Source organism: Schistocerca cancellata, chromosome 2, assembly GCF_023864275.1.
Source record: "Schistocerca cancellata isolate TAMUIC-IGC-003103 chromosome 2, iqSchCanc2.1, whole genome shotgun sequence".
Taxonomy (NCBI): domain Eukaryota; kingdom Metazoa; phylum Arthropoda; class Insecta; order Orthoptera; family Acrididae; genus Schistocerca; species Schistocerca cancellata.
Genome location: NC_064627.1, coordinates 1103057251 through 1103077672, shown reverse-complemented (window position 1 = coordinate 1103077672; position 20422 = coordinate 1103057251). Strand labels below are relative to the sequence as shown.

Here is a 20422-nt window from a genome sequence, read left to right as displayed (position 1 = left end):
GGCGCCGACACCGCGGAATACGCGCCTCTTTCTGGCTGAGTGTGTTGTAGCAGGTGTGTTTCTTTGTTTCCAAAGCAGCATCGTTCCATAAAAAGTTAGTAGGGACGTATGCGAAGTTGCAATGAAACGTTATCGAGTCCAAAGTCTGCAAAGCAATGTACCTATTTCCACAAAGTTGTTAATGAATGTTGTGTTGATACACACAGACGTTTTCGTGCTTGTCGAAGTTATACGTTTTTAATCATAAACGATTGAAATTTTTTCAAGAAGGTGAGTCCGAGCGGTTCTAGGCGCGACAGTCTGGAAGCGCGCGACCGCTACGGTCGCAGGTTCGAATCCTGCCTCGGGCAAGGATGTGTGTGATGTCCTTAGGTTAGTTAGGTTTTCAGTAGTTCTAAGTTCTAGGGGACTGATGACGTCAGATGTTAAGTCCCATAGTGCTCAGAGCCTATGGCCTAAAACATGGACTGTGTGAAAACCGGAACTTAAGAGAATCGAAACATTTGAAATGTGGTGCTACACAAGAAGGTTGAATATTAGCTAGACTGATAAGGTAACGAATGAGGAGAGAAAAAGAATATGTGGAAAACACTGACAAGGAGAAGAGGCAGAATGATAGGAGACATGTTAAGAGATCAGGGAATGCCTTCCATGGTACTAGAGAGCGCTGTAGAGGGCAAAAACCGTAGACGAAGATAGAGATTGGAGAACAGCAGGAAATAATTGAGGACGTAGGTTGCAAGTGCTACTCTGAGATGAAGAGGTTGTCAAGAAGGGGAATTGGTGGAGAGCCTCATCAAACCAGTCAGAAGACTGATAAAAAAAAAAAAAATCAACCATTTCACCTCCAGCAGTACCTGCAATGTGAAAACTGCCAGACTGCACATGGATTCAGAGTCCACGTTAATCTGTAGATCTCCCTGTAATTAACGTGGTGGGTATTTCAACATTGAAGAAACACAAGGGCATACCACTTCCAACGAGATCACCCCTAGTACAGCAATGTGGTCTTCAAACCAACCTTCCGGTTGATGAAAGCTTTATCTATATGCTTCCCAAATCCGAACTTTTGATCCGCCTCAAAGAACCTTGTCTTCAAGAAGATGTTAAACCTAAATTCCAATCTCTTTCAACATTAAAGCTAACATAGTGAGTCAGAGTCCTTGCTCAGTGACTAACACCGATTCCCGACAGGCCACCGAAGTTATGCGCTGTCGGGCTTGGCTAGCACTTGTGTTAATGAGCGTCCAGGTCTGCCGAGCGCTGTGGCAAGCGTGAAGCACCCAATACTTGATCGAGAAGTAGTGGTTCCGGTCAAGAAAACTGGAGGGCGATGTGCTGACCACATGCCCCTCGATCTCCGCATCTAGTGACGCGTATCAAATGAGGATGACGCGGCGGTCAGTCGGTACCGTCGGGCCTTCCGAAACCTGTCCTGGCGCAGAGAGAGGAGTAACAAATTGACATCAGACTGATACACTTTGATCGGGTAGTTACAGATCCTTCTTTTGCTCCCTATACCGTTCAAAAGTGCCCACTGAACAACGTGAGAGGTTGATGGCGGCGTTGCTTACGATCTTACCCACCTCCGCGCCACGAATCCTACTTCAGCGGAAAATTCTGTGGCCCCTCGCGCACGCGTCACTCAGAAGCACTCGACAGGCAGTGGCTTTGATGTGCACGAGACGTCAGAAGTCGCGGCCCACCTCCCCCCCCCCCCCACAAGGGGCCCTCGACGCGGCCGCCAGTGCAGGCCAGGAGCACCTGGGCGCACCTCGGCCCCTGGCGCTGCCTTAATGACGTCCTCGAGCCGCAGCAAGTGGTCGGCCGGCGCCGCAACCCCTTCCCGCGCGGTTGCAGGCGCCGCCGCCAGGCAGCGCCACCTGCCGCGGTAGTGCCGTGGCGTCGCGACGCCTGTTTCAGCTGCCAGCCGTCGCACCGCCTGCCCTTAATTGCAAATTCCTCTGCGACGCCCCTGATCACCCTCGTGGTGGAACTGGCAACGCTTTCGGATGTCCCTCGCACACCAGTTGCCGACACACATCGCTTCCAGAGCTTGTAACGCCGGAAATGCATATCCTCCTATTTCCATCTATTGTACTATAAAGTTTTTCCTTATTTTGTTACCTGAAGATATGACATTTCTGTGTCTTTATATATTGTAATTGTTTATGCATTTATGTCGCTGTATAATTGCTTTGTTTTGTAAATACTATTTGTATTTTTACGCTGGGTCTTGCCTAGGGAGAACTATGCTATCGAACGATTACATCGATAGGTCGTGTGGAGAACCAAAGTGTTAAGGATCTTTGATAGCGTTAACTCTGCCGCGTGGAGCGAGGGAAGAGCGGAGTCTGGCTGGAGTAGGGCGGTGGAGCAGGTGTGTTGTGCGACGCTCCCGCGAGTTGCCGCGCTTTCGGGGTTTGGCAGCATGTAATTGCGCTCGACTTGCTATGTTAGTTTCTGACATGATGTCGCGGACGGGAAGCATTAGCTGGCACACTTCGAGAGCCCATTTCGCCTGGAGACCGTGTCAAGAAGAAGGCGCGCCAACATCCAGTTTCTGTAACAGCGACGGCCGACAATGAGTGATTGTCACCACCTCCTCGATCGACGATTTAAAACCTTCAATCAACCAGCAAGGGAGACTGAAAGCACGTAAAGTTTGAGAACTGCATGGCAGACCTCAGCTTTTCAAACTATTCCATTAAAATACAGCAACTTAGCATGAACCTTTGTTGCTCATTGTCCCAATTGCATTACCAAGCAGGGTCCTTCTTTATCCAGAATGAACCCGAGAGTCGTTGAAATTCAAATGCCAGCATTAAAGTAATATCATTCCGTTTCACTGCTTTAATTTCAAAGTTGAGTTAAAGTATTCATAGCTGGCTACAATATTTAGATTACACAAGCAGAAATTAAGAGTGCGAGTTTTGTTACCACATTTTAGCTTACCTGTGACTGCAGCTCAGCTTGGTACGTACTAAATTTTACCATTGTTAATTGTTCAGAACCATTTAATTCAAGTTCAAAGTTAAATCCCTTATTTCTAAATTGCGTAGATTGAAGTAGCTTTTGAAATGATTGTTGAGGTAGCCCAAGATTAACCCTATTTTATTGAATTTCGTAGTGCTTCAGAAACAAAGTTCACTATTAATTTCAGTCACTAAATTAACTTTCACTTTTCCGGTTTTATTAATTCTTTTGCTAAATTAAGTCAGAGTGTAGCGAAATTTATTACTTCTGACACACATTCAGTTTTCACACAACACGTGTCAATCTTCAGTTGCCACGCTTTTAGTGCTAATTATATGTGCAATAACTTTTCTTCTTCTATTATAGTAGCTGTCCATAGGACTGACGACCGTAACTTTCCCCAAATCTCAAATATCTAATTAAAGCCAGTTAATTGTTAACGGAACGACCACACATTTACTTTCTTTATTAACTTTACCCCATTTCAAAATTAATTTTCACCAGTTTTATTTGCATTTTTCCTTTCATTTAGATGTAACCGTTTCCTCCCTCTTTACCGACAGATTAACTTCGGTGACGATTGCTTTTCCCAAATTTCCATTAGGTACACGCGGTTTAATTTTTGCTGTCATTAAGGTCGATAAGTGAGATGGAGGTTACAAGCTCTTCCCCATAACAACGATAACTCATAACCTTATGGTGCTATTACTTTGCTAGTGTAATTTTCTGAATATTACATTACTTTTTTCTCATATATACGTATTAAGTAAAGGTTATAGGTCGCAGGTTACAGCATCACCCAAGTGCTGAATACAACACTGGGGAATAGGCTCCAATCGCCACGGCCCGTTACTCGGACTTCGGTAGGTCGTGTACCGGTTTTAGTTGAACTTCCGAGCTAAGTGGCCACGGAGAGAAGTCTGAGAAAATCATTGCGCCATTGAAATAATGAAGCTGCACCTACTGACTAATTGAGATACTTTTGCTCGATGTCAGATCTGCATCTGGCAGTTACAGTCTGTACCTGACGGCCAGGATGATGAATGGTTTCATCTATGGAGTATTGCAATCGCTGACCAATCGACGATGGGGTCCTAAACATCGTCATCAATTACATCAACAGCCTGTGCAGGCAAAACAGGAGTTTCAGGGAATCAAGAAAACCTGCCAACATGAGTAACTTAGAAGAAGATACCCTCTGGCCCTGTCCGTATTGTATACCAGTTAGGTTCCTTTCAGATTATGCTGATGCATTGGCTCCATACTTAACAATCATATACAACCGCTCCCTCGACGACAAATCTGTACCCAAGGACTGGAAAGTTGCACAGGTCACACTAACATTCAAGAAAGGCAATAGGAGTAATCCACTGAAGTACAGACCTATATACCGGGCGATCAAAAAGTCAGTATAAATTTGAAAACTGAATAAATCACGGAATAGTGTTGACAGAGAGGTACAAATTGACACACATGCTTGGAATGACATGGGGTTTTATTAGAACCAAAAAAATACGTAAGTTCAAAAAATGTCCGACAGATGGCGCTTCATCTGATCAGAATAGCAATGATTATCATAACAAAGTAAGACAAAGCAAAGATGATGTTCTTTACAGGAAATGCTCAATATGTCCACGATCATTCCTCAACAATAGCTGTAGTCGAGGAATAATGTTGTGAAGAGCACTGTAAAGCATGTCCGGAGTTACGATGAGGCATTGGCGTCGGATATTGTCTTTCAGCATCCCTAGAGATGTCGGTCGATCACGATACACTTGCGACTTCAGGTAACTCCAAAGCCAACAATCGCACGGACTGAGGTCTGCGGACCTGGGAGGCCAAGCATGACGAATGTGGCGGCTGAGCACACGATCATCACCAAACGACGCGCATCTGTCGGACATTTTGTGAACTTTTTTTTTTTTGTTCTAATAAAACCCCATGTAATTCCAAGCATGTGTGTCAATTTTTACCTCTCTATCTACATTATTCCGTGGTTTATTAAGTTTTCAAATTTATACTGACTTTTTGATCACCCGGTATGATTAAATTCGATATGCAGCATGATTCCGGGACACACATAGTGTTCAAACATTATGAATTACCTCGAAGAGAACGGTCTATTGACGCACAGTCAACTCGGATTTAGAAAACGTCGTTCTTGTGTAACACAAGTAGTTCTTTACCCACACGAAGTGTTGATCGCTATCGACAAGGGCTTTCAAACTGATTCCGTATTTCCAGATTTCCAAACTGCTTTTCGCAGTGTGCCTCACATTCGGCATGTAATAAAATTGCATGTTTATGGAATATTATCTGAGTTATGCGACAGGATTCGTAATTTCCAGTCACAGAGGTCGCATTTCGTAGTAGTTGACTGTAAGTCATCGAATAAAACAAAAATGGTTTCTGGAGTTCCCTAAGGTACGCTCGCTGTTGTTCCCTTTTCTATATAAACGGTTTAGGAGACAATTTGACCTGCCGTCTTGGTTGTCTGCAGATGATACTGTAATTAACACCTAGTTAAGTCAAAAAAATTGCAAAACGATTTAGATAGTTCCGTATGGTGCAGAAATCGACAATTTACCCTGAATAATGAAAAATGTGAGGACATCCACATGAGTGCTAAAAGGAATCTTTTAAACTTCGGTTACTCGATAAATTAATCAAATCTAAAGGTCGTAAATTCAACTAAGTACCTAGGAATTACAATTTCGAACAATTTAAACTGGAAACGAACCAGAGACTCTGTTTCGTTGGTAGAACATTTAAAAGATGCAACAGATCTACTAAAGAGACTGCTACGATGTGATTGTCCGTCCTCGTTTGGAGAACTGCTGCGCGGTGTGGAATCATTACCAGATAGGGTTAAAGGATTACATCGAGAAAGTTCAAAGAAGGGCAACACGATTTGCATTAATGAAAATAGAGAGAGAGTGTCACAAACATGATACAGGATTTGGGGTGAACATCATTAAAATAAGCGTTTCTCGTTATGGCGGGATCTTTTCACAAAATTTCAGTCACCAACCTCCTCCTCAGAGCTCGCGTGGAAAGATGGAGGCGTTTTTCCCGCACGCTGTTCGAGACTGCAATAATAGAGAATTATTGTGAAGGTGGTTCGGAGAAGCCTCTGCTAGGCACTTAAGCGTGATTTGCAGAGTAGCTATGTAGTTGTAGTTGTAGATATAGAAGTACAGTGTGTAGATAGTGCAAGACCAATTACTAGACCGAACATTTTTCAGCAAATACTAGCTTAATGTCAGATATGTGAACAGCATTCTGTAACCTTTTATCAGATAGCTAACACTAACGAAAAGACAGGACAATACAAGACGACACAGTAGTATAAAAGTTTTTAATCACAGAAATTATCCTGCCATCAAAGACAAACGCATTGGCGATGAACTTGAGGGGAAAAATATTTGCACCGATTACGTATCAAACCATCAGGAAGAATGTGATTTATAAACCACCCCTTACGCTAGCACATCGCGTGATTTCACTGCCATTTTCATGTTTTTGCCAACTCAATATGGGTAATCTCTCGAAAACGGTCTTTTAAACCGAAACAAGTTGTATAACTAAGAACAGCTTTTACTGAATATACTGCCTAAGTGGAGAAATGTCGCTTTCATGCAACAGATGTATGACTGTACTGCACACATGAAAAAGATATACAAAAGACGGTGTTTACTTATTTAGACAAATTAAAACCAAGACATATGACGGGCAGTTGATGTTCACTTAAAAAACTGGGAATAAAATTGCCAAACACAAGAATTATTTTGCTTATAACAGCTACTGCCAGCCATCAATGGTCACTCATAAATAAATTGTGTCTGGCAGTCGCTCCGTTGAGCTTTTATCCACACAGAAATGTGCAATTGAAAAGGCCGTACCTGTACATTGTGCACACACATTCCATGCTCTGCCCAGACGCCATAGCCGCGCGGGGTAGCAGCACGGTCCGCGGCGCCCTGCCACGGTTTGCGCGGTTCCCCCCGTCGGTAGTTCGAGTCCTCCCTCGGGCATGGGTGTGTGTGTTGACCTTAGCGTAAGTTAAAGTTGGATAAGAAGTGTATAAGCCTAGGGACCGATGACATCAGCAGTTTGGTCCCATAGGAACTTACCACAAATTTCCAAATTTCCAGACGCCATACAAACTCTGTGTTGTCTTCAGTGAATATAAACATGTTTCTGTGTAATGAGTACATGTAATATTGCAAGGAGAGAGAACCACGTTGAACAACCGGTATCAAGAAAAATAATATTGCTTTATAATAAATGCTGTGTTTTTTTGCATCTTCCCTGTGGGTGATTTTCGTGCAATGAGCAAGACTTGTGTGTTGCAGACGCCTCGTGCTGCTCTGACGTCAGTGGATCCTGCAGGACGGCGTGCGAGCAGGTGAGTCCTTCAGCTCTCCTACCTCTGTCGCAGCAGGCAGCAAACGCTCAGCTTATCGAAGAATGACGTACATTTAGTATGCTTGCTGCATAAAATGATGACGGACTTCGTTATTTCATCTCGAAAGCGATAATCTTAGGGCAAACAGGAGCGAGAAGTTTCAAATAAACAGCATGACGCGGAGTTATCCATTGCTATCAACGAAAGTTATGCCAGCAGTGAATGAATGAATATTTGGCTGTATATGCCCGGTCTTGGTAGCAGCTAGGAGCTCCCGTTATATCAATCTATTTCTAACCCTTCTGTAACCAACGAAATACGGTAGGTGAAGCAGAAACTGACTGAGGGTACTGAACATAATGGTTGGCGCATTCCTTCCCCTCACGGTCTGTGGCCTCACATTTTAAAATAAATCTCATAGCGACACAAACGGTCATCTCACATCAATACAGGTAATCAAAATAGTGTAATAATATGTATTCGATGGCTATGAATAGATATAGCCTATGCATTTGATTAAAATGAAATACTGCAAGTTTAAGACAAAAAAGAGAGCTTTGTTGTAATGAGACCCCCTGATCAAATTCTGATCTGGTATGACAAACACTGGCTGAATGTAGTTATATACTAATGTCAGAATACATCATTCTCAGTAGCTCTGTTGGGTCGACCATTATTTCTAAATAAACCTCCGCAATCCAGAAAGTATTTAGCACTTCTAGGACGAATACCTCTTATAGTACAGAGAAGTTAGTTGTGGTCAATACATCTTTTAGGATTTTCAGAACTGTATGCGTGAGGTTTGCAGAAGTGTCTTAACTGCTGCGGTTATTTTTTTACTAGAGGTTAGGTCCTTAAAAAGACCTCTTCCTATCTTTTCAACTGTGGGTACATTAAAACCATGTCGGCATGCTTGCATTGAATACATTCATGATGTACTGCCGAAAATCCCTCTCTCACGGTTTTGAAAAGGCGAAGAAACCGCAACAGTCAATTTGTAAAATAGATAAAAATGGTTCAAATGGCTCTGAGCACTATGGGACTCAACATCTTAGGTCATAAGTCCCCTAGAACTTAGAACTACTTAAACCTAACTAACCTAAGGACATCACACACACCCATGCCCGAGGCAGGATTTGAACCTGCGACCGTACCAGTCCCGCGGTTCCGGACTATAGCGCCAGAACCGCTAGACCACCGCGGCCGGCTGTAAAATAGATAACTTGTAGATGACTGAGTGGTTGGTGCTGACGTGGTTCTCATATTTTTGACAACTTTCTGATAATATAATTAACGGAATTAATAGATAAATACAACTTTTAGGTTGGTTGTAAAAGATCTGTGAGAAAAGCAGGGAATGCATTCCAGCATATGCTTACGTATGTGCAGAAATAATACAAATAAAATTCCAGATACCTAATTATAACAGTGACGAAGCCAAAAATATGTTTGCAGCTAATCTAAATGCCGGCCGTTGTGGCCGAGCGGTTGTAGGCGCTTCAGTCTGGAACGCGCAACCGCTACGGTCACAAGTTCGAATCCTGCCTCGGGCATGGATGTGTGTGATGCCTTTAGGTTAGTTAGGTTTACGTAGTTCTGAGTTCTAGGGGACTGATGACTTCAGATGTTAAGTCCCATAGTGCTCAGAGCCATTTGAACGTAGTCTAAATGTTTCGTGCATGTAGGGGGTGACAAATAATTAGCGCCTGTGTCTGTGAACAACCGTAGAGTAACGTGTAGATAAAAAGGCGATTGGGGGACTGGGAGGGGTTGGGAGGGGGGGGGGGGCGTGGTAGAGTAGCAAGAGATTGCAGCAGCCATCATTAGTGTAAGTATGAAGGGTCTGACTGTATGGTGCGGCGAGCGCGATGGTTTAAAGGTAAAGGGCGTAAATGGAAACCGAAAGGTCGCGAAATCGGGTCCCGGTCAGGCAAGTAGTATTTTAGTATGCCTTTAATCTGGCCTTGTGCTCTCATAGATGTGAAGTTTTACCAACAAGGACATGTTGTTCAGATTCTTGACTCTAGGCTCCTCTCATCAACTAGGATTATTGTGGTTTGTAAGGGATGTAAGTAAGCTGTTTAGGTTTTTATGTTGGTAACGTCACGTAGCGCTGTGTATGAAAATCACTGGCTGTGCTGTGTGCAGTCTGTGGCTGGTTGGCATTGTTGGAATATTCGCTATTGTAGTGTTGGGCAGCTGGATGTTAACAGCGCGTAGCGTTGCGCAGTTGGAGGTGAGCCGCCAGCGGTGGTGGATGTGGGGAGAGAGATGGCGGAGTTTTGAGAGCGGATGATCTGGACGTATGTCCGTCAGAGACAGTAAATTTGTAGGGCTGGATGGCATGAACTGATATATATATAACGACTTTTGAGACTATTGAGGTAAATACACTGTTTGTTCTTTATCAAAATCTTTCATTTGCTAACTATGCCTATCAGTAGTTAGTGCCTTCAGTAGTTAGAATCTTTTACTTAGCTGGCAGTAGTGGCGCTCGCTGTATTGCAGTAGTTCGAGTAACGAAGATTTTTCTGAGGTAAGTGATTCATGGAAGGTATAGGTTATTGTTAGTCAGAGCCACTCTTTTGTAGGAATTGTTGAAAGTCATATTGCGTTGCGCTAAAAATATTGTGTGTCAGTTTAGTGATGATCAGAATAAGTAAAGAGAGAAATGTCTGAGTACGTTCAGTTTTGCTCAGCTGTTTGAAAATCAAATAACGTAAGGGGTTTATCAGCACAATCATTCATAAATTTTTCTAAGGGGACGTTTCAGGGATAGGCAGGTCGCCGAAATAGTATCCAGTAAAATTACTTGCATCAGACCGCTCGAACACACGGAAATATTATGTTTGTGTAGCGTGTGCTTCGGTCTGCTTGTAGAATATTTAGTGTAGATTTTCATGTTAGTTTAGGTATGGCGGAGAAATTTTGACAGCGTGTTATAAAACGACATAAATTTTTCCAGGAAGTGTCAGAAGCGGAAAAAGCGGCCTGTTGTCACACACAGCCTTAACCATTACAAAAAAAAAAAAAAAAAAAAAAACAATAGCTAGAAAGTGCGGTGTGGGACAAAGTGGACAGACTGGTGACACCGCAAACTACCCCCGTCCCTTTCTGCAGAGAAGGTACCACGCAACCACTTTCTTACTTCGACACCACCATGTTGTTGTTGTTGTTGTGGTCTTCAGTCCGGAGACTGGTTTGATGCAGCCCTCCATGCTACTCTATCCTGTGCAAGCTTCTTCATCTCCCAGTACCTACTGCAACCTACATCCATCTGAATCTGCTTAGTGTATTCATCTCTTGGTCTTCCTCTACGATTTTTACCTCCACGCTGCCCTCCAATGCTAAATTTGTGACCCCTTGATGCCTCAGAACTTGTCCTACCAACCGGTCCCTTCTTTTTGTCAAGTTGTGCCACAAGCTCCTCTACTCCCCAATTCTATTCAGTACCTCCTCATTAGTTATGTGATCTACCCATCTAATCGTCAGCACTCTTCTGTAGCACCACATTTCGAAAGCTTCTATTCTCTTCTTGTCTAAGCTATTTATTGTCCACGTTTCACTTCTGTACATGGCTACACTCCATACAAATACAATCAGAAACGGCTTCCTGACACTTAAATCAATACACGATGTTAACAAATTTCTCTTCTTGAGAAACGCTTTCCCTGCCATTGCCAGTCTACATTTTATATCCTCTCTACTTCGACCATCATCAGTTATTTTGCTCCCCAAATAGCAAAACTCCTTTACTACTTTAAGTGTCTCATTTCCTAATCTAATTCCCTCAGCATCACGCAACTTAATTCGACAACATTCCATTATCCTTGTTTTGCTTTTGTTGATGTTCATCTTCTATCCTCCTTTCGAGACACTATTCATTCCATTCAACTGCTCTTCCAAGTCCTTTGCTGTCTCTGACAGAATTACAATGTCATCGGCGAATCTCAAAGTTTTTATTTCTTCTCCTTGGATTTTGATACCTCCTCCGAATTCTTCATTTGTTTCCTTCATCCTTCATTGCTTGCTCAATATACAGATTGAATAACATCGGGGATAGGCTACAACCCTGTCTCACTCCCTTCCCAGCCACTGCTTCCCTTTCGTACCCCTCCACTCCTGTAACTGCCATCTGGTTTCTGTACAAATTGTAAGTAGCCTTTCGCTCATTGTATTTTACCCGTGGCACCTTCAGAATTTGAAAGAGAGTATTCCAATCAACATTGTCAAAAGCTTTCTCTAAGTCTACAAATGCTAGAAAAGCAGGTTTGCCTTTTCTTAATGTTTCTTCTAAGATAAGCCGTAGGGTCAGTATTGCCTCACGTGTTCCAGCATTTCTACGGAATCCAAACTGATCTTCCCGTTACCGTAGATCAATGGACGCAATATGTTCAAGAACATGCGTCGTTGTCTTTAAAAGTTCAGTATTTTCACAATTTCTAATTGCCACCATGGGTCAAAGAGATCTCAGGGGTTTTATTACAAAAACAGCGCCTGTTGTAGGTTTCCCGCAGCTGGTGATAATGGCAGCGATACGGGTCACACGGCACATAAGCCGTCGGTTCGGCACGGAGGTTTTGCGGCAGCGGTGCCGCTGAGATACGATTAGCGAAGGCTGAAGCTCGTAAACGAGAGGCAGGTCGCAGTGGGACTGCTGGCCCTCGTGTCTCCTCTAACGCCGCAATAAAACGAGAGCAGCGGGCAGCCAGTTAGAGATAAGGCGGGCGCTCGTGTCGGTGCTGGTGTTGGTGGTGGGGGGGGGGGGGGGGGGGCAGGGGGCGCATCAAGTGCTGCGTTCCCACCGCCGGTATTAATGGAGCGTTTTTTACTGGAGATAGCGCGCGGTGCCGCGCCGGCTGGAATGCGACGCTGGAGGCGCGAGGCGAGGCGACAACTCCAGCAGCGGCCCGTGGGTCGCAGCAAACTCACAGCGGCGGGTGCCACTCTGTCACCGTGCCCACCTCAACCACCGGCAGGACGGTCGGTCTCGAGTGTGGGCTTTCTGTGTCGTAGTGACGTAATCGCATTCACTCAAATTGATACAAGAAATAGAGAACATCAAAACAAATATCTTTAGTCATGGTACATATGGTCACTGACAGCAATGTCTGATGCTAGAGACGATTTACAGAGAAGATTGTTTTGCATACTATTTAAGCAGTGGCATTTACAGGAACTGCTCGTTGGCCTTCATGGACGCAGTTCATCGTCGAACCATTGGTGGCTTGTTGAAACGCGTACGTTTCATAGGCAGCGATGGCGAGTCGCAGAATCTCTGACCAGAGAGCATGTAGTCAGTTCAGTTGCGAAAGAGAGCGAGGCAGTTGCATGTAGGGAGTCGATAGTACAGTTGCGAGTTAGCTGTTGTGTGTGAGGAGTCGGCGGGCGTCGACATGGCATTCTGGTCGAGATTCAGGATGAGGTATATTTTTAAATAAGGTAATGAAGCAGCTTTGCGCTCAGCTAATAATGTATTGTAATGGATCTTAAGTGTAATTAATTTGTTCAAGAATCGCCCCAATAATAATTTTGTTTTCAAACCAAGCATTTTAACAAACAATCCTTTTTTGAAATAATATTTCCCTTGCATTTCCTTAAAGAAAAGTTTCCCTTAAATTAAAAATATATATATATATATATATATATATATATATATATATATATATATATATATTTGCGATGCATTTCCTCCAAGCTATGGCGAAAAATAAGAGCAGATGCAGTTTTACTGAGATAAGAATTTGAGTTTAGTCAGGGCCTAAAGATCGACATTTCGGTCTATTTGTGTTTTCATTGTCACTGAGATTTCATTCATTTCTTATTAAATTGACTTTCATTTTTGTGGGGAGGTTACACATGGCTCAGATTGCTAGTTCTCATTTAATTGTCATTGTCAATAAATTATTTTATTTGCTGGGAGATTACACTAGGTTATATTCTTGTTAACATTCAATTTTTTGTCATTCAAAATTTTCCGGGGAGGTTACAATGTTCGTTCGAAGATTCCTGACATATCGGCAGTGATACCAGGAGCGACGGAAATTTTAGCTCGAGGTCTTCTTCTATTTACACAACAGTTTCATACATAAGTTGTTACATATGCCCTCAGAGGAAGAAATTCGCTCACGTAGATGGCCAGTCCACAAGGCCAACTCGGTCTTTTTAAGAAGAGATGGGGCCCCTCCACGCCCGCACCAACGTGGTGACCAAACCAAAAGTTCTACTGTCACCTCCGTAAACATGTTAGTTGTCTAGTAAGTGGATCACAGGATGCTGGGCTGTGATGTTGTCCGTGCGTCTGGGTAAGGCTACGCATTAACACGGTCCATCAGGTGATAGATAGTGGACGAAACGCGAGTGAGGGTAGCGATTTGAAGAGCAGAGGGAAAAAAGTGCCATGGCTCGGGCCGTGGGAAAGAAACCTCTGCGACAATGGGGTGGGTAGTAAGAGGAGTAGTGGCTTACTAGCTGCGATAGCTCATGCAAGGTTGGATTTGTTAGTATAGGTATCATGCATCATTACCGAGACAAGCGATGGCGATGTGTCCCAGTTGCTGCAGCTGCTACATTCCTGGAACAATCAAGATCGTTATACAGTAGTGGGAGTTCGGCCATAGATCATCTCACTGTGTGGGAGATGTGTGGAGCTTGTTTGCATGCAGTGTACTGTACGACTTCTCTGTGTGGTGCCAGTTATTCGGCAGTGTATTTCAGCTGGATATCCAGTAATGGCGTCTGATTAACAGGGGCTCGCCTGTGCCGTTATGTTTGCGTATGCTCGGCCATAGATGTTATGTCCTTACAAGTATGTCTTTTGGTGTTTTATGTTTCCATCTGTGGTTGTGGTCGTAGTTCCCCAGATTCAGAATAAATGGGTTCTGCGAATGTCTGAAGTTTCTGTATAGTCTTGTGGTGAGTTTGTGCATTACCTCCATGAGAGTCTCAAGTCGGTATTCCCGGTGAAGGTCCGCGATGCGTGTGTATCGTGGAGCATTGCTTATGATTTTGAGTACTTTGTTTTGTATGAGCTGCAGACGGCGCAGGCGTGTAGGCGCAGGGTATCCCCAGACAGGAGCTGCGTACGTCATCAGGGGTCGGATAAGTGTCATGTACATGGACCTCGACACCCTTCTGTTCAGTGTGCTACGCCTGTTGAGCATAGGATAGAGCTGTTTGAACCTCGCGCTAGCTCGGTTGGTCATGTGTTGTATGTGGTCCCCCCAGAGTAATTTCCGGTCCAGCCAGACACCGAGGTATTTGACTTTCTCGCGGAAACTTATTGGACGTGCATGTAGAGTTATTGGTCTGCAGTAGCGGTGTTTGCGCAGTTGCTTCGGTCATCTAGTGAACAGAACGGCTTCGCACTTGCCGACGTTTACTCTAACACGCCATTTCTCCAACCAAGGCTCGGCCGCTCTGAGTGCAGTCTGTAGGCGTGACGTAATGTTTGATGGTTTCCAATCTTGCGCAAGGATGGCTGTGTCATCCGCGTAGATCCCGAAGGCGACTCTCAGCAACACTGACATGGACTGGCGTTCTATCGTGCTGGTAGTACATCCTGTCTCTGTCATTCAGAGGTACATCCTCCATCAGTTCTGACAACACATGGTACACCAAGATGCGATATTTCCGTCCGTTGAGGCGGAATGAAACACAGTATCGGCCCACACATTAACACTGGACCGCTGCTGGTGAGCACGAGGTCGAGCACCACTTGGACTGATGTGGCCAAACATACGAACTGATGATACTGAAGCAGCCTTCATAACTAAACAAAGCTTCGGCCGTAAATAAAGGCTGTAGGTCAATCTGTTGCAAAAATCATTGTGTGAACTGCATCTTCAGGTGCTACTGCTGCCACGCGCTGAAGATGGAAAGGATTAAGTTTCTGGTCATGTAACACATTCCACACAAGGTTATGTCGGACGCCAAGGACGTGCGCAATACGTCGTGTACTTGCAGATGAAGTGCCTTCAACATGTCGCAGAATCTCGTCTTCTATTTCGGGAATTCGCTCTCTTCGATTCCGACGAAGACGTATCAGGCGATTCAGAAGGACCACTGTTTGGTGTTGTGGAACCCGTCGGTTGCGAAAGCGCTCTCGATACTGACTCACTGCATTTCGTCCATTTCCATTGACAGAGCCGTGTACCATATGCATATCAGCCATTATTGCTTACGTAAGCTGCTCCATGTTGACTATCGTTGCCACAAGGCGGTAATGGTTGCGACTGCATCAGTGTGTTTACAACATTTTAGTCTGCCTTCAACCTAGTCTCCAGTTCTCAGTGATGTGAAGATATGGCAGCGACGCCATGTGCAGGTTCTACAGTAAACTCTAGGTCACATTTCCCCGGTAGGATTGATGGGGTATTTTGGGAATCGGCAAGTCGCCGCAATGGCATGCAACAGAAAGACTTGTACCGGGACGTTCAGCCAAACGCAGTTATCAAATTTATGTGGCGTGTGGTTCTGAGTGCGCGTAGAATGTTTAATGTTGATTTTCGTATTACTTCAGGCATGACTACGGTATTTAGCCAATGTAGTGTGTTGCTTTAAAAAAATTTAAAAAAAGATATAAATTTTTCCAGGGAGAGGCAGAAACAGAGGTGCCCTGTCGCTCTTAACACAGCCTTGAAAATTACCAATAGCTGGACCGTGTGCTGTGGGACAAAATGAGCAGAATGGCGAAAGGTAACCTGTGCTCCGTCTCTCTCTCCACAAAACACACCAAACAACCGCCTTCTCTAACAATGTAAAAATATAGGGCTGTAAGAAGCATTTGTAGACTAACGGATGCAATACACTGAGGGACAGAAGTTTTAAGACACCTCCTAATATCGTGTCGGACCTCCTTCTTCGCGTTGTAGCGCAACAACTCGAGGTGGCATTGATTCAACAAGTCATTGGAAGTCCCCTGCATAAATATTGAACTATGATGCCTCTATAGGCGACCATAATGCGAAAATGGTGCTGGAGCACGAACCGAGCCCTACATTATGTCACACAAATGTTTTATGGGATTCATGTCTGGCGATCTGGATGGCCAAATCGCTCGCTTTAAATGTCCAGAATGTTCTTGAAGCCAATTGCGAACAGTTGTGGTTCGGTGACATGTCATTCGTCATCCACAAAAATTCCACACCTGGTATCTTACATTCTCTGAAGTTGGTGTACATTGCACACTGACGCAAAAGAAAATTGCAACACCAAAAAGAAGTTGTGAATGATAAACGAAAGTTGGTACGAGTGTTTGTACATAGAAAGACGATGTCTATTCCAGTTCTTTTCCAGTCGCAAAAAGTGGCACTATTAGCGCCATTTTGATGAAGCAAATCAGGTTTGCTTTAAATACACGCTGTAACAGTCGAGAGCGCTAGTTACCTTTCGCACTGGACTTGGTGATTTGATGTTCTGAATGCTTTTGAGCCAACAAGGACGTCAAAACTAAAAAATTCACAGAATTTGTACCAGGACTTGTAATAGGCGTACGAGAAGCCGAATGTTCCTTCTGCAATAATATACACTCCTGGAAATGGAAAAAAGAACACATTGACACCGGTGTGTCAGACCCACCATACTTGCTCCGGACACTGCGAGAGGGCTGTACAAGCAATGATCACACGCACGGCACAGCGGACACACCAGGAACCGCGGTGTTGGCCGTCGAATGGCGCTAGCTGCGCAGCATTTGTGCACCGCCGCCGTCAGTGTCAGCCAGTTTGCCGTGGCATACGGAGCTCCATCGCAGTCTTTAACACTGGTAGCATGCCGCGACAGCGTGGACGTGAACCGTATGTGCAGTTGACGGACTTTGAGCGAGGGCGTATAGTGGGCATGCGGGAGGCCGGGTGGACGTACCGCCGAATTGCTCAACACGTGGGGCGTGAGGTCTCCACAGTACATCGATGTTGTCGCCAGTGGTCGGCGGAAGGTGCACGTGCCCGTCGACCTGGGACCGGACCGCAGCGACGCACGGATGCACGCCAAGACCGTAGGATCCTACGCAGTGCCGTAGGGGACCGCACCGCCACTTCCCAGCAAATTAGGGACACTGTTGCTCCTGGGGTATCGGCGAGGACCATTCGCAACCGTCTCCATGAAGCTGGGCTACGGTCCCGCACACCGTTAGGCCGTCTTCCGCTCATGCCCCAACATCGTGCAGCCCGCCTCCAGTGGTGTCGCGACAGGCGTGAATGGAGGGACGAATGGAGACGTGTCGTCTTCAGCGATGAGAGTCGCTTCTGCCTTGGTGCCAATGATGGTCGTATGCGTGTTTGGCGCCGTGCAGGTGAGCGCCACAATCAGGACTGCATACGACCGAGGCACACAGGGCCAACACCCGGCATCATGGTGTGGGGAGCGATCTCCTGCACTGGCCGTACACCACTGGTGATCGTCGAGGGGACACTGAATAGTGTACGGTACATCCAAACCGTCATCGAACCCATCGTTCTACCATTCCTAGACCGGCAAGGGAACTTGCTGTTCCAACAGGACCATGCGCGTCCGCATGTATCCCGTGCCACCCAACGTGCTCTAGAAGGTGTAAGTCAACTACCCTGGCCAGAAAGATCTCCGGATCTGTCCCCCATTGAGCATGTTTGGGACTGGATGAAGCGTCGTCTCACGCGGTCTGCACGTCCAGCACGAACGCTGGTCCAACTGAGGCGCCAGGTGGAAATGGCATGGCAAGCCGTTCCACAGGACTACATCCAGCATCTCTACGATCGTCTCCACGGGCGAATAGCAGCCTGCATTGCTGCGAAAGGTGGATATACACTGTACTAGTGCCGACATTGTGCATGCTCTGTTGCCTGTGTCTATGTGCCTGTGGTTCTGTCAGTGTGATCATGTGATGTATCTGACCCCAGGAATGTGTCAATAAAGTTTCCCCTTCCTGGGACAATGAATTAACGGTGTTCTTATTTCAATTTCCAGGAGTGTAGAAAGACTTGGCAGGAATGTAGCCACTGTACGTGACTGCTGGCAGTGGTGGTCACTAGAATGTACGGTGGTAAGAAGTCCTGGCTTCGGACGGCCACGTAGCACTACTGTGGGGGAATATCATCGTGTTCGGCGTATGGGTCTCGTGCATCGTACTGTACCTGCACCAGCAGGCACCACAATGGCACAAAGAGCTGTTACAAATTGGTTACATTAAGGACAGCTCCGATCCAGATGACCCGTAGCGTGCACTTCACAGACCCCAAACCATCGCCATTTGTATCTTCAGTAGTGCCAAGCGACAGCTCATTGGAGGGCAGGGTGAAGGTCTGTTGTGTTTCCTGATGAAAGCTGGTTCTACCTCAGTTCCAGTGCTGGTCGTGTTTAGATCTGAGGACGCCAGTTGAGCGATTTCAGCAACCTGTCAGCGTGCTATGCACACTGCACCAACACCTGTAACGCTGCCATTCATGAACAGCATTCTAGTGGGTCTTTTCCAACAGGATAACGCTCGCCCAAATACCGCTGTTGTAACCCAACACGCTGTACAGGGAGTCAATATGTTGCCTTGGCCTGCTCGATCACCAGACCTGTCTCCATTCGACCACATATGGGGCATCATCAGACGAGAATTATAGCGTCATCCATAAACAGCATTAACCGTCCGTGTACTGACAGACCAACAGCAAAAGGTATGAAATTCCGTCCCATAAACTGACGTCCGGTACCTGAACAACACAATGGACGCATGTTTGTGTGCTTGCGTGCAACATTCTGGAAGTTACACCGGTTAATAATGTACAGCCCGCATCTCGTAGTCGTGCGGTAGCGTTCTCGCTTCCCACGCCCGGGTTCCCGGGATCGATTCCCGGCGGGGTCAGGGATTTTCTCTGCCTCGTGATGGCTGGGTGTTGTGTGCTGTCCTTAGGTTAGTTAGGTTTAAGTAGTTCTAAGTTCTAGGGGACTGATGACCATAGATGTTAAGTCCCATAGTGCTCAGAGCCATTTGAGCCCAATAATATACAAGTGTTTCACGTTTTCAATGGCTTATCTCGCGCTTACATTAACCTGTGATCTTGCAACATTAACCACTTAAATATGTTGCCTAGACAAAGGTATTCCCGAAATTTCATAACTCTACATCCATTCTTTTTTGGTGTTGCGATTTTTTTCTGTCAACTGGAAACGGCTGGTTAAATGACCGATATGCCTTTCCTTTTTCGTTGTATTTGTAACACTAAACATACTTTGACTCTCGTGTGCTAGCGTACAGTGCAGATACCGAGGGTAAAGTAATTCGTCCACTTGGAAATTCGAAATATGTGAAAGCTCTTATGAGACCAAACTGTTGAGGTCATCGGTCCCTACGTTTACGCACTACGTAATCTAACTTAAACTAACTCACGCTAAGGACGACACACACACACACACACACACACACATGCCCGAGGGAGGACTCGAACCGCGGACGGGTGGAGCCACGCGGACCGTAACAAGACGCCTCAGACGCGCGGCTACCTCGCGTGGCTCGTCCACTTGCTGCAGTCCTCAGTAGACAAAGGTAACTGACAACTCCAACAAGTGGACAAGTTACGTTACCCCCGGTACCTGTCCTCTATGCTAGTATACGAGAGTCAAAGTAAGTTTCGTGTTACGATTTCAATAACGTCATGTTCACGTGGATGGTGCACTGTGAAATTTCTGAACAGCTCTTGAGGAGAGGAAGTGAACTATAGAATAAAACATACAAGTTGCTAAAAAAAAGCTGCTGTCCTTAGCTTCGTAACGAAGTATGTAGCAAGAAAGAGAATCACACTGGTTAATGTCCCCTTGGTAGCTAAACAACGTTTGCTTCATACACTTTTTATTTTGCTTCTGGACAAAAACGTATTTGCTTTGATCATGATACACGGGTGCACTGTATATCTCTGACAACGGTTTCTGGCAATTATTTATAGAGGTCATTTCAAAAATGACAAATATTGGTAACAAAGTAAGGGAAAACTTATCCCCCTCTTTCAATGAAGCAACAAGTTCACTGTTACCAGTCACCGCATTATTTATTTCCACGACGCGTTTCGAAGGTTT

The 20422-nt window shown here is 45.2% G+C and overlaps 1 protein-coding gene across 1 annotated transcript in view; it reads left to right on the top strand.

Moving 5' to 3' along the window:
* Nucleotides 1-20422, top strand: part of LOC126163117 (reversion-inducing cysteine-rich protein with Kazal motifs) — a gene marked incomplete at its 3' end in the record, with an annotated part of 348934 nt that overhangs the window by 92962 nt on the left and 235550 nt on the right. Inside the window, exon 2 of the mRNA XM_049920040.1 lies at nt 7332-7384. Within this exon, the coding sequence (XP_049775997.1) occupies nt 7332-7384 (53 nt within the window). The remainder of the gene's footprint in view (nt 1-7331; nt 7385-20422) is intronic.